This window comes from Miniopterus schreibersii, assembly GCF_964146895.1.
Source record: "Miniopterus schreibersii genome assembly, chromosome: 1".
NCBI lineage: Eukaryota > Metazoa > Chordata > Mammalia > Chiroptera > Miniopteridae > Miniopterus > Miniopterus schreibersii.
The window spans coordinates 52,503,483-52,518,975 of NC_138101.1; the positions used below are offsets into that span (position 1 = coordinate 52,503,483).

Consider the following 15,493-nt stretch of genomic DNA (forward strand, 5'->3'; position numbering starts at 1 on the left):
AATATTGTGGAAGATTCAAATCAGTGTACGACACAATCCCTTTCCTCTTTTCGTATATGTGGTTGGAGTGATAAGACTAAACTACCAGGAACTTTAGCAGTTGTTTCTAAATTATGGATTGCTGACTTTATGTTTAATAGTAGTTGAGCACAGAAGGGTGAGAAGGAAGCACTGATGTAGAATTGGAAGCCCAGAGTGATAGTGGGCTCAGCTTCTCTGAGTTTTCAGTTTCCTTGACTGTCATAATTTCTGCTCTGCCTGCTTTACAGGACTGTTGTGAGAATACAGCAAGACAAGGCATACATCCAAGTTTGAAAGTGCCGTGAGAACTTGAGGGCACTATCCAAATTTAAGGGGTTCTTTATTTAGAGAGAAAGTAATCAAGGGGGACTGAAGTGATTGGAGAAAGTGTAATGGAGTAGTGGAGACCTGAGGTTGATGTTGAAGTGTAGGGACAAAATAGATCAAAGACTGAGGGACAGAGAGGAGGAAAAGAAACCTTACATCAACGCTGTGAGGTAGATGATTTGTCCCCATTGTACAGATAAATAAACTGGACTCAGAGAGATTAAATAAACTAAGGGCATTCAACTAGCAAGTGACTAAGCTAGGATATGAATTCAGGACTGGACAAAGCTCTTACTCTTAAGCATTGTGCTACACTGTCGAATAGAAAATAGACAAAAGTCTGATTCATGGATGGCTCAGTGAAGAGACTAAATCAACTAGAACCAGGGACACATGACAGATATAGGAAATAAGACTGAACAGGCTAGGGGAGGCCACCTTCGGAGAATACTTGTATTTTTAACTCATTTTCAAAATTCAAAGGCATTTTACATTTATCCTCACAATTACTCTAAGAAGAAAATAGGGCAAGTAGATTGAGGCACAAACTATTAAGGGGGTGGCCCAGAGTCATGCCCCTGCTAACAGCAAGGCTGGCACTGGAATAGAAATCTTAAAAGCATCAGCAGGCTGGTGATCTCTTGGCTGGGCTGTAGTGATGGCCTGGCCAGATGTGGCCAGTGTAGAGAGGAGAGTGAAGCCAACATCATCAGGACTCTTTCCTTCTTTCTTCCACCCACCTTCACAGTCAACAGCATCACTCACCTTCCCTGACCCGTATGCTTGTCCCTGTAAGGACACCTAGGTTGAGGGTTATATTGCCGAAGGGACACCACTTATCTGACACACATCTGACATACCTGATGCCTGCTGAAAGTGTAGATAAAGTTCACCTTTTCTTCCACAGTGTCATTTTTCTATATGAATTTGAAGACAAAGACTATAAAATTAAATATTGGAAACCTTAGCTTATAAGTCCATGTGAGCATATTTTTTTATATTCCAAGTATGCTGTTACTAACAAAAAGTAAATTCATTTATTAATATCATGAACTCTTACTTTGTATTTTAATTTATGGGAAAATTTTGAATTGTATTATAGCCTGAGTAAGAACCTGAAGTTTTTATTTTCCTGAAGCCCATTTTATTTCCAATTTGTGACTTTTAGAAAAGGGAACCAAAAACATTTTTTTTAAACTAAACTAGTTATCCCATTGGATTATTGATTATAATATATTAGGGGATTTTTCTTCTTCTTTTCCAGCCTAAATTTAAGAAAGAGAAATATCTCCTCTTTGGGATGCTGTGTGGACTCTCCTTGTATGATTTAAATGTTGCTGATATTCCTTTCCCACTGGCTCTGTTTAAGAAACTTCTGGACCAAAAGCCATCATTGGAAGATTTAAAAGAACTCAGTCCTCTTTTGGGGAAGTAAGTAAATGGTTTTCCAGGACTTTATCTAGTAAATCTTAGTTGTTTAGGCATAAATGATGTTACACACACAGACACACACAAGGTCTTCATTTTCAGTAAGTGTGTGCTCTTTAGATGAATTTTAATTTTAGCATGACTTATAATCAAGTAAACCTTCAAAAATGGAGAAAAGCCAAATGTTCCTCTGATTATCAACCAGTACAGTAAACAGAGCCTGTTCTCTTGAATTTATCCAGATGGAAACAGGTGCTTTGGACAGTACACAATATTAATGAGAATCATGCATGCTATATTTATTTTGAATAAATTGTACTTAATCATATTTAATTTATTTAAATAAATTAGCATGCCATCAACTTTATTTTTAAGGATTGAAAAATGCTTGTTCTAAGTTAAAAGGCAAACTATATCCTATGAGGAAAATACTGGCAACATATGATAGTCAAATGATTAGTATCTCTGATGTATAAATATACAGGGGTGGGCAAAAGTTGGTTAAATTACCATCCATCATTACCTAAAAGATAAAGCATAATTAAGGATATGAAATAATAACTATAGTAATAAGACAAATAATATAAGTAAATAATACAATAATTAATAGATAAATAATAAACTCTGTTTCACATACTCATAACTGTAAACCTACTTTTGCCAACCCCTGTATATATGAGTCATCACATATTGTATATATATTGTTAATCAAAACATGAAAATATGCTCAACCATTGACAGCTATTAAAAGTTTCATAGCATACAGAGTTGACAACCAGATTGGGGAAAAGGATTGTCCTCTCATGGACTGTTAGTGAAAGAGTAAACTAGCTAGATTTACACTGTATGCCCTGACAATCTAGAGCAGGGGTTGAGAACCCCCTTACATTTTTGTCTGGATAATCCTTTGTTGTGGAAGGCTGTCCTGGGTATAGTAGGAAGTTGAGCTGCATATAGTGTTGCTACCCATTAGATTCCAGTAGCAGCCCTCCTCTAGTTGTTTTTTGTTTATTTGTTTGTTTGTTTTTTAACCGTCCTCTTTGACAACCAAAGATGACTCCAGATTTTTCCAAATGTCTCCTGGGAGGCAAAAGCACCCCTGGTTGAGAATCACTGGCCTATAGGAAGGGGCTTCTTTTTGTAACTTTCACCAAGACAAAGCAGTGTCTTGTGTTAGCAGTGGTCCAACCAATCAAAACTGTAGAGGTTAACTCTCAGAAGAGGGAGTGGGAAGGTGGAGGAGAGAAAATTTACATGGCATTTTATACATTTCTGTAGTGTCCAAAATCTTTCCAGTGAACGCTTATTACTTTTGAAATGTTATGAGATCAATAAATATAATTTTTAAACTCAAATTTTCATTAGGAGTTTGCAAGAAGTTCTAAATTATGAGGCTGATGACATTGGAGAAGCACTTCACATACATTTTTCTGTGAGTACTATCAACCCATGGTCATTGCTGCCAATTCAGTGCCAACAGAAATTCCCAATTTGGTATGCAGTGAAGAAAACTTGATTCAGTGCAAAACAGCTCACTTGTGATATAGTATGGCTGTGAAAATAGCATGGCTGTGAGGCAGCCCTGGAGCCAGGCCCCTCTGTGGCTATACAGCTCTGCTCTGCTCCTCGCTGGTCTGTTCAGCTTCCTATGGGCCTGCTTTATGCTGGGGCTACTCTGCTATGCTCTCCCCTGGTCTGCTTCATTCTATGCCAGTCCACTCTGGTCTGTGCCAGTCTGCTCTGCTCCTCTCTGCTCCAGTGAAACATCTTCAGTGTTTCAGCTCAGCCAGGGAAACAGTCTTCAGTCTTCAATGGAAAGGAAAAGTACATTCTCTGAGTCAGAGAGGAGCTGGCTTATCTAGACAGAAGTCCCTGCCCCTGGTCCCTGATTGATCCATCCTCATGCAAATAAGGACTTCAAATCCTCAAAGTTTGATTGGTCCAAAAGGCATTATCCTGATTGGTTGGTGAAGATGTTGATGGGGATATAGTTGCACAACTCCAATTGGATGGAAAAAGCCTCAGTCCTATTGGTTGAAAATAGGATTCCCGGAACTCTTTATAAGGGCTGGCTCAGCTGGCAGAAACACAGTATAAGCAGGCAGTCCACTGCAGAGGCAGGTAGTTCAGTGCAGGCTTCTCCCATAAGTGCAGTTTGTGTGACAGGCCCCTGTGTAGAAATTGCTGCTAAACTCTGTTTTTAAAAATTTTGCCATACCCTGGCCAGTGTGGCTCAGTGGATAGAGTATTGCCTGCCCACACATACACCTAAGGATCATGGGTTGGATTCCTGGTCAAGGGCACAGACCTGGGTTGCAGACCTGGCTCCAGACTGGGCATGTGCAGCAACCAATCAATGTGAGAGAAACACATCGATGTTTCTCTCTCTCTCTCTCTCCCTCTCTCCCTCCCTCCCTCCCTCCCTCCCTCCCTCCCTCTCCCCCTCTCCCTCCCCTTCCCTCCCTCCCTCCATTCCACTCTCTCTAAAAATCAATGGGAAAAATATCCTCAGGTGAGGCTTAACAAAAAAAGAAAAAAAAACTTAGCCGCAAGAAGCCCTTCTTATTAGGTGTCTTCTTTCTCAGGCTCCACAGTACTAATGGACACCAGGTTATAGCTAGCTTTAATCTTTTTTCTTAAAAATAGTTTTTATTATAATATCTCAAATATAGGATTCTTTTTTTGAAATGGTATTTTACTTCTGTACTGTAAGACTTTCCCCCTACCTGCTCCTCATTTTATACCTTAAGTCTGTATACTTTCAAATAAAGTGAAAAGAGAAGCAATTACTCAATCAATGTAAACTAAATGGATCTATGTATGCTTAAAAGCAATTTACAACATATACTAGGGTAGATTTTAAATTTTTATATATATTTAAAAGGCTGAACTACATAAATCATTTAGCTCCCAGTTATTTGAAATTTTATAGGGAAGAATATATTGGCAAAAGTGCATTATGGTTGATTATTCAGGCTTTCATTCATGTTTGCTACCTGAATATATTTTGGTTACAGCTACATTGGGACCAACATGATGTTGATTTAATTCCAAATGGGACCTCTACACTTGTGGACCAAACCAACAAGTAAGTTTTGAGACCTAGAAGGTCTGCTTTGAATAGACATAAAATGTTTATATCACTTCACTTTATGACTGTATTTTAGCTTCTCAGATGATCATTTTAGCTCTTTATCTTTTAGAAAGATAAAATGGTTACAGGGTGAGAGAAGGGGAGAAAAGAGTCAGAATTGAATATTTCCTTTGTAGCACTTTTCACTAGTTACTCATTTAACAATTATCTTTGAGCCTCTCTTCTGTACCAGACCTTATTCTAGGTGCTGGAGACATAGCAGTGAAAAGGACAGACAAAATGTGGAGCTTAAATTCCAGGACAAAAAGACAATACATTAATAAATTATTATGTAATAGAATGTCAGATAAGGATGAGTACTCTGAAGAAAATTAAATCCAATTAAGAGACTGGAGAGTTATAGGTGGAGGTATGCTGGAGTCAGCTGGTATCTGCTTATGAGAGCTGATTGTTAAATTTTCAAAAACGTTGAGAGTTTATAGCTTGAGATCAGCCATGATGGGAATATTTACACCACAGAAATTGGCAAATGCTGCCAATGAGCATTCTGTTTCCTTTTGGAAAACTGGTTGTTAAACATTTACCAGCACTCCACTGGTTATAGGGGAGGGAAGAGAGGGGCTGATCTAGATCAAATAGTCCAGGAAAGATGCTCAAAGGGTGGGAGACTATCCTGTTTCTGGTGAATATCTGGTGGAAATACCTCCAGTAGCAGCCCTGCCATCAGGAAATTCTTCATGTAGTGGAGAAGACAGACTTTGCATAAATAATTTTCACATAGTGACGTAAGTGTGCAGGGAAAGAGGAACAGAGGACCAACCCTGAGAAAGTCATATTCATATTGAACTCTAATGAGCGATAGAAGTTGCCAGCAAAAGAGGAAGCATTGCATGCTGTGGCCTACCTCAAGAGACAGTAAGGCCAGAGATTCAGTTGGAAGCGGGAAAAGGCTGTAAAGTAGGGTAACAGTCAGATCATGGAGGGCTTTTTGATCCTGCTGTGGAGGTTGGGCTCAGCCTTTGAGAAGTCTTTGCAAGATTTTAAGCAGGAGAATGACATAGTTTAGTGTTTTTAAAATATCATCCTAACTGCAGCTAGGAAAATGGGAACAAAACGAAGTCTTAATCCTTCTGCTATATTCTCCAAGGTTCCTTCTTCTAGCTGATCAGATGTTTTTAAATCCTGGGGTACTACTGGGTTGTATGCTATGCAGAAGTAATTTACTTTTCTTTCTCAATAGAAATGGTAAAAAGGGCAAAGTCAAGGATATTTTAGTCACTGATAAAGTATATTATTTGCCTTTGTTTGTTTGTTTCCCTCAAGGAATGACTATGTTTCTCAGTGTGTTGATTACATTTTCAACACTTCCATAAAGGCATTTTATGAGGAATTTCAGAGAGGATTTTATGAGGTCTGTGACAAGAAGATACTTAGACTTTTCCATCCTGAAGAACTAATGACAGCAGTAGTTGGAAATACTGATTATGACTGGAAACAATTTGAAAAGGTAGGTAATAGTACTAAGTGCCCCCAATTCTTCTGAACGACATCTATACATTCCGCCTAAAACCCGTTTTTCTCCCTCTTTTTTCTCAAGAATTCAAAATATCTCTCAGGATACCATGAATCACATCCTACTATTCTGATGTTTTGGAAAGCTTTCCACAAATTAACTTTGGATGAAAAGAGAAAATTCCTCTGTAAGTATTACAGTAATAGATGGATTTATTTATTTATTTATTTATTTATTTATTTATTTATTTTTAAATTCTCACTGGAGGATTTTTTTTTCATTGATTTTTAAAGAGAGTGGGAGGGAGAGAGGGAGGGGGGAGAGAGAGGAAAAAAAAACCACACAGAACCATCAATGTGAAAGAGATACATCAATTGGTTGCTTCTCTCACATGCCCAGACTTTGGCCAGGGATCAAACCTACAACCCAAGTACGTGTCCTTGACCGGGAATCAAACCTGAGACCCTGCGGTGTGCAGGCCAACACTTGAACCACTGAGCCATGCTGGCCAGGGAAATATATATCTTTTGAAAAATAAATATTATACTTCTTGGTTTAGCTAAAATAAACTTCCTTGTATCTTACTATTATCTTTTCATGTACTGTTGACCCTTGAACAACCTGGGAGTTAGGGGTGCTGATCCCCGACACATACACAAAGGAAAGTCTGTGTATAACTTTTGACTCCCCCAGAACTTAACTACTAATAGCTTACTGTTGACCAGAAGCCTTACTAATAACAGAAACAATTGATTAATACATATTTTGTTATACTGTATTCTTACAATAAAGTAAGCTACAGGGAATAAAATGATAAGAAAATCATAAGGAAAATCCATTTACGGTATTTATTGAAAAATATCTTCATATAAATAGACCCACATAGTTCAAACCCGTGCTATTTGAGAATCAACAACATGGAATTTCCCCCCAACTAGACCATGAACTCACTGAAGACAAAGACCAAATGTCATGATTTTTCTATGTTCCACACAGTCCCAGGTAATTCTCTCTGCACAAGAGTATTCAATATTTATTGAATGAAGTGATTAATTTCTTCCTTTTCATTTTAAATTTTGGTCTTTCTAAGGACTATCTTAACCAAAGATTATTCCTTTCCAGTGTTTCTTACAGGAAATGATAGGCAGACTACAAGAGGATTACAAGAAATGAGTATCACATTTCGCTGTCCTGAAACTTTTAGTGAACGAGATCACCCAAGATCACTTGTATGTCATAATATTCTGGAACTCCCTAAATATTCTACAATGGAAAGACTGGAGGAAGCACTTCAAGTAGCCATCAACAGCAACAGAGGATTTGTCTCATCTACGGTCACACAGTAATAGTCACCTGGGAGTCTCAGCGAGGCCTCAGACTCCCAGGTTCTCTCATTCTTCAGTTTGGATGTTCTTCTTTAGGTCTAATTAGTACAAAGTGTTGATGATTTTAATTAGAATTAGTAGATAGATGTTGAGATAAGCAATAAAGTGATGAATCAAGATGATATTTTTAATGAATCAACATTTTCTAATCCCTAAACTTGCTATTAGAATATTGGCCTTTTAGTGAATTACTTCCTGAACAATAATTATCATTTAAAAATAAGCTGAATAGCCCTGGACGGTGTTGCTTAGTGGTTAGAGCATCAGCCTGAGCATCAAAGGGTCACGGGTTTGATTCCTAATCAAGGGCACGAACCTGGGTTGCAGGTTTGATCCCTGGCTCCAGTTGGGGCTTGTGCAGGAGGCAACCAATTGATGTGTCTCTCTCACGTGGAAGTTTCTCTCTCTCCCCCTCCTCCCCTCCCTTTCACTCCCTCTAAAAATCAATGAAAAACATATCCTTGGATGAAGATTAACATATGTGTATATATATATGTGTGTGTGTGTATGTGTGTATGGTGCATCTAATAAACACTGCCTGCAAATATGAATGTTTGAAAAGAAAACCAAAAATGTAAATTTAACTTGATTTTTGAGGCATGTAGATGTACATTTTACATTTTTTAATGTCTCCAGAGTTTTTATTTTAGCCAACTGCTGAATAATTTTATTTGAAAATCTAAATGTTAAAGGATCATTCATTCATTAAATAATTACTTATGCTTAATACCATGTTCCAAGAATCATTCTAAATGGGGAAGGGAATGGAGAACTTACTCAGTTTCCCAAACCTATGGAAAAAGCTAGATCCTCAAATCCAAGAAGCAAATTGAACACCTAATTACCTCAACCCAAAGAGGTCTTCTCCAAGGCATATTTTATTAAAACTCAAAATTAATGATGAAGAAAAAATTCCCACGACAGTGAAGGAAAAGAAGAAAGTAACCTATAAAGGAAAGCCCATCAGGTTAACATCGGACTTCCCAGCAGGAACTCTACAAGCCAGAAGAGAGTGGAACCAAATATTCAAACTACTGAGAGAAATTACCAGCCAAGAATAACATACCCAGCCCTGGCAGTATGGCTCAGTTGGTTGGGCATCATGCCATGCACCAAAAGGTTGCTGCTTCAATTCCCATCAAGGGCACATGCTCCACTTGTGGGCTCAATCTCTGGTAGGAGGAATTCTGGAGGCCCCTTATCAATGCTGGGCTCTCACATTGATATTTCTCTCTCCCTCTCCCTCTCCCTCCTCCTCTATCTAAAAATCAATTTAAAAATCCTTAAATATATATATATATCCATCAGAGTTATCATTTAAACATGAAGGAGAAATAAAGACTTTTCCTGACATACAGAAGTTGAGGGAATTTATCACCAGAAGACCTCCATTGCAGGAGATACTCAAGGGGGTTATTTTACCTGAAACAGAGAACAAAAGGTCACAACACTACAAGTAAGACCAAAAACAACATAAACAGGGATAATTTGTGACATTAAATTTAATTCATAAAAGGGGAGGGGGTAAATATCTGATTTGCAAAGGAGGGTGGAGGTCAGATGCATTCAAAAGAAAATGGACTACTGTGTGTAATGAAACTTTCTTTTTCATAAACCTAATGGTAACCACACACACAAAAAACTGAGACACATAGCTTAAAAAAAGAGGAAACAGAGGGAAGAAGTATGGAATGCCACCAAACAAAAACAACAGAAACACAAAGGAAAAGAACCAATGGAGGCACAAAGCTACCAGGAAACAAAAGATAAAGTGGCTATAGGAAATCCTCATACATCAGTAATTACTCTAAATATAAATGGACTGAATTCACCAACAAAGAGACACAGAGTAGCAAATTGGATCAAAAGAACAAAATCCAACCATATGTTGCCTTCAGGAGACACATCTAAGCTGCAAAGACAAAGTTAGACTCAAAGTGAAAGGGTGGAAAATGATTTCTCCAAGCAAATAACATCCACAGAAAACCAGGTGTAGCTCTACCTATAGCTGACAAAACAGATTTCAAGATATCAAAAGTAACAAGAGACAAAGATGGACATTATATATACATCCTATCAGGGAGCACCCAAATATATAAAGCAACTACTAACAGAACCAAAGAAGAAACAGACAAAAACACAATCATAGTTGGAGACTTTAATACTCTACTGACAGCTCTAGATAGATCATTGAAACAGAAAATCAATAAAGAAATATCAGCCTTAAATGAAATAATAGGTCAAATGGACATAATTGACATTTACAGAGTGTTTCATCTCAGAACATTAGGTTATACATTCTTCTCCAGTGCACATGAACATTCTCAAGAGTAGACCATATGTTCGGTCACAATTACTGGCCTCAACAAATGCAAGAAGATTAAAATTATACCAAGCATATTCTCTGACCACAATGCTTTGAAATTAGAATTCAACAGCAAAAAGGAAGTAAAGAAACCCACAAATATGTGGAGATTAAACAACATACTACTAAAAAATGACTGGGTCAAAGAAGAAATAAAAGGTGAGATCAAAAGATATATAGAGACAAACAAGAATGACAGTATGATATACCAGAACTACTGAGATGCAGTGGAAGAAGTAATAAGAAGGAAGTTTATATCATTAAGGCCTATCTCAAGAAATAAGAGAAACCCCAAGTAAACAACTTAACATCACATCCTAAAGAACTAGAAAAAGAAGAACAAAAATAACCCAAAGTCAGCAGAAGAAAGGAAATAATAAAAATTAGAGCAGAACTGAATGAAAGAGAGAACAAAAAGACTATACAGAAAAGAGCTGGTTCTTTGAAAAGATTAATAAAATTGGCAAACCCTGGCTAGACTCACTAAGGAGAAAAAGAAAAAACTCATATAAACAAAATCAGAAATGAAAGAGAAGTTAGCACAGACATCACAGATCTACAAAGGATCATACTAGAATACTGTGAAAGACTATATGCCACCACATTCAATCACCTACAAGAAATGGATTAGTTCCTAGAAATGTATAACCTTCCTAGATTGAATCATGAAGAATTGGAAAATCTAAATAAATTGATCAGCAGCAAGGAAGTTGAAACAACCATGAAAAACCTCCCAAAAAGTAAAAGTTCAGGACCAGATGACTTCACCAGTGAATTCTACCAAATGTTCAGATTTGATACCTGTCCTTCTCAAACTCTTCCAAAAAAATTGAAGAAGAGGCAAAACTTCCTAACACATTTTATAAGGTCATCATAACCCTGATACCAAAACCTGGCAAGGATAACACGAAAAAAGAAAACTACAGATCAATATCTCTGATGAATACAGATTCAAAAATCCTAAATGAAATACTAACAAATCAAATACAATAATACGTTAAAAAAAGTATATCACGATCAAGTGGGGTTCATTCCAAGGGGCACGAGCATGGTTCAACATACGAAAATCAATCAATGTAATACACCACATTAACAAAACAAAGGATAAGATTATATGATCTTGTCAATAGATGCAGAAAAAGCATTTGATAAGATACAACATCCATTTATGATTAAAACATTCAATAAAATGGGTGTAGAAGAAAAGTACCTTAACATAACAAAGGACATATATGACAAACCCTCAGCCAATATCATACTCTGGTAAAAAACTGAAAGTGTTTCCTCTAAAATCGGAACAAGACAATGATGCCCACTCTCACCCCTCTTATTCAACATAGTTCTGGAAGTCTTAGCCAGAGTAATCAGGCAAGAGAAAGAAATAAAAAGCATCCAAACTAGGAAGGAAGAAGTGTCACTTTTTGCAGATGACATGATTCTGTATATAGAAAACCCTAAAGACTCCACCAAAAAACTATTAGAAACAATAAACAAATAGTAAAGTTGAAAGATTCAAAATCAAAGTGCAACATTCCACTGCTTTCTTGTATAATCACAATGAAATTTCAGTAAAAGAAATGGAGAAAAAAACACACATTCCTTTTGCAATTGCAGCCAAAGGAATAAAATATCTAGTAATAAACAAAGGATTTGAAGGACCTATATACTTAAAACTACAAAGCATTATTAAGAGAGATTGAAAAAGACATAATGAAATGGAAAGATATTCTGTGTTCATGGACTAGAAGAATCAACATAGTTAAAACGGCCATATTACTCAAAGCAATATACAGATTTAATGCAATCCCCATCAACACCCTGATGTCATTTTTTAAAGAAATAGAATAGACATTTAAAGGAGGGAAGATGGCGGCCCTGTGAGAAGCAGCAGTGCCCCCGCTCCAGCCACGGACTTGATTTCCTCCTAAAGTCCTACATAACCAGCTTGAAAAAAAAACAGAGAAACATACCTGAGTGGACGAAGTGTGAGTGGGGAGCACTGAGGAACCATCACGGAGTCAGGTAAGAGAGGGGGCCCTTGGAAGGGGGAGTCCCCCTGAAGCCTGTGCTGGGCTCCGAGCCTGAAGGTTTGGAGGCTGCAAAGCCCCACGGACGGCATCCAAAAGTGGGGATCCCACGCCCGGAGGAGAGAGGGGAAGGAGCGCCCCGCGCACAGGGCAGAGGGACCCAGGGGAGCGGTGAGTCCGGGAGGAGACGGCGCCTTCCTAGGAAACAAAGACTCGGGGGGCGGCTGCGACCGGGCGTCTGGTGCTCAGGGTGCCGACCATAGGGAAGGCTGTCCCAAGGCCTGTGGCACCCAAGTAGTGAGGGACCGGAGGACTGCGCTGAGCACCCGCACACAGGGACCCTCTTCCTCCCTGTGTTGAGCCCCAGAAAGCGCTGAATCTGCGTGGTGTGGGGGAGGGGAGGGGCCCTCCCGTCCTGAGCTCCCGGGTGCCAAGAGGCTGGGATCTGTGACTGGCCCTGAGGGGCCCTGTGGTGGCTCGTGAAGCTGCTCCAGCTTTGCGGTGTGGAGAGCTGCGTGGAACTGACTTTGGGTCCCCTCCCGCTGGGTGCCTTGGAGCAAGGGCGGCGGGACCTTGTAGGGCAGACTCTCTGCCTGAGGGTTGCTTTGTACTTTTGCGAGTTTGATTGCGGAACTGGTTCCCACCTTCCCCGCGGGAACTGTACAGACAGACCAGCGGAGGCTGCCATTGGGGTCTGCGCAGTAGACGGTCTGAGGGGCGGGTCTGGTGCGACCAGCCAACCAGAGCTGAGCAGGGAGGGGCGGAGCCTGCCACCCTCTCCCGCAGCCAGGAGCACCGCCCCCAACAGGAAAGGGGCGGGCCCAACTCACTGAAGCCCCAGACAACCCCCCAGGGCACAGTCCTGAGGGGGAAGGGAGAGCAGCTCATAGGAGCACTCTGCAAGAATAAGACTCTTGAGGATTGTTGTTTGGGAACTGGAGGAAATGCTGAAAACCCCTGCTGAGGGCTGGGCAGGCAAAGGGCTCACCAGAATGTGTTCTGAATCGAACCCACTGGGCCCTGGCTGCTGAAACAGCCCAGACAGAAAAGGCAACAGGCTGAAATCAATCTGAAGCTGCAGCAGGACAGAGCCTGGGGCACTAGAATCAGAGGACAGGGTAGGGACTGAGGAGCTGGCGGTGGAGCAGAGACTAACTCCCGCAGAGTGAGCGCCTGACAGTGACACCTCTAAGGGGAGTGATACCCTGGACTACACTAGCCACCCTGTACCCTAAAGACTCTACAGAAGACTCTGGAGCAAGACCAGGCAACTACAAGGTTGCAAAATAGCTGACAAGAGGAGGTTACCCACGGAGAGCCTCAGATCAACCATCTACCTAAGGACACCAGAGCCAAACCTAGACGGCTCCTCACATTGGGTGATACACAAGTACCTCCCAGGAGAACTGAAATCACAAAAAACAGTGACCCTCAGACAACATAAGTTGCCCAGAAGAAACGCACCTGATTGACTACCTTTTTCTCTGCTGTTTTTTTGTTTTGTTTGGTTTTGGGTTTTTTGGTTTTGGGTTTTTTTGTTTGTTTTCTGTTTGTGGGTTTGTTTATTTTTTCTCTTTTTTCCTTAGGAAGAAGAGAAAGGGGAGAAAATTTGTTCTTTCTTCTTTTTTAAATTTTACAAAAATCTTTTTTCTTTTTTAATTTTTTTTTTTTTAATTAAAAAAAAATTTTTTTTTTGTCTTACTTAGCTTGTTTTTGGTTTTGTTTTCATTATTTGCTTTGTTTTGTTTTATCCTTGCTTCTACTATCAAGACTTTCTTGATATCCCTGCTTAACGACTGGGACTTTATCATTATAACCAAGTTTACTGCTTTCCTCTATAGTTTCCCCCAAATCTCTTACTAGACTCCCTGCCTGCCTGGGCTTTATCTCTCTCTCCTCTCAATCCATTGGCATAACTTTTTTCTTCTTTTTCTTCTTTCTTTTTCTACTTTTCTTTCATTCTTTCACTTTGCCCCCTTCAGTTTTCCTGTCCGATTGTTAGTTTCTCTTACTCTCTTTATTGTATTTTTGTTTTCTCATTTTCAACTATTATCCTATTCCTATTCTCTCCCTTAATTTTGTGCTGGCCCTTCTTTGAGAATCTTTTCTCTGCTTCTGTTATCTCCCAGTAGCTTCTCTATTTTTTATATTTTAGTTTATTATTATTTTCTAAATTTTCACCAGTATTAACAACAACATACACCTCTGGGCTCCACTGGACCCACAAGACAAAATCCCACACCACAAGACTGGGACACAGCAAATATATCTAATATATAGATATAAGTACTAAGACCTACTAAAATGGGGAGACAAAGAAACAACCCCCAAATTAAAGAAAAGGAAACATTGCCAGAAAAAGCCGTTGATGAGATGGAGTTGAGCAAGTTATCAGAAACGGAGTTCAGAGTATTGATGATGAAGCTGTTCAAGGAACTTAAGAAGACTATAGATGACAAGATCAAGAACCTTAGTGAAAACATGAAAAAAGAGATACATACCATAAATACAACTCAGACAGAGATAAAGAATGCTGTATCTGATATCAAGAATGCACTGGAAGGAATTAGAAGCAGGCTCAATGAAGCAGAGGATAGAATAAGTGACTTAGAAGACAAAGTAGAGAAAATCACACAATCAGAGCAGCAAAAAGAAAAAAACCCTTAAAAAGCATGAGGACAGTCTAAGGGAACTTTGGGACAACATGAGGCAAAACAACATTCGCATTATAGGAGTGCCAGAGGGGGAGGAAAGAGAGCAAGGGATAGAGAACTTGGTGGAAGAAATAATTATAGAAAACTTCCCTAGGTTGGCGAAGGAAAAATCCACACAAGTTCAGGAAGTACAGAGGGTTCCAAACAAGAGGGACCCAAAGAGACCCACTCTGAGACATCATAATTAAAATGGCAAATGTCAAGGACAAAGAGAAAATATTAAGGGCTGCAAGAGAGAGACAAGCAGTGGCCTACAAGGGAACCCCCATAAGGCTGACAGTGGATTTCTCAACAGAGACTCTTCAGGCCAGAAGGGAGCGGCATGAAGTTCTGCAAGTAATGAAGAGCAAGAACATGCAACCAAGATTGCTCTATGCAGCAAGGCTATCATTTAAATTTGAAGGTGGAATAAAGAGCTTCCCAGACAAAAAAAGGCTAAAAGAGTTCAGTACCACCAAACCAGCATTGCAAGAACTGCTTTAAGAAAAAGAATGAATAGTGAGAGAAAGGTACATCAGCATAAAGGGGAAAAATGGCATTAAATAAGTTGATATCAACAGTAACTTTAAATGTAAATTGAATAAATGGGCCAATCAAAAGACAAAGGGTAGCTGAATGG

At 39.3% G+C, this 15,493-nt stretch overlaps 1 protein-coding gene across 1 annotated transcript in view; it reads left to right on the forward strand.

The window, feature by feature from the left end:
- Nucleotides 1-8,494, forward strand: part of HERC6 (HECT and RLD domain containing E3 ubiquitin protein ligase family member 6) — a 52,713-nt gene extending 44,219 nt beyond the window's left edge. Inside the window, exons 18-23 of the mRNA XM_081161457.1 lie at nt 1,613-1,779; nt 3,142-3,208; nt 4,794-4,864; nt 6,194-6,377; nt 6,468-6,570; nt 7,506-8,494. Coding sequence (XP_081017583.1) covers nt 1,613-1,779; nt 3,142-3,208; nt 4,794-4,864; nt 6,194-6,377; nt 6,468-6,570; nt 7,506-7,729 — 816 coding nt within the window. The 3' untranslated portion in view covers nt 7,730-8,494. The remainder of the gene's footprint in view (nt 1-1,612; nt 1,780-3,141; nt 3,209-4,793; nt 4,865-6,193; nt 6,378-6,467; nt 6,571-7,505) is intronic.
- Nucleotides 8,495-15,493: the final 6,999 nt, after the last annotated feature.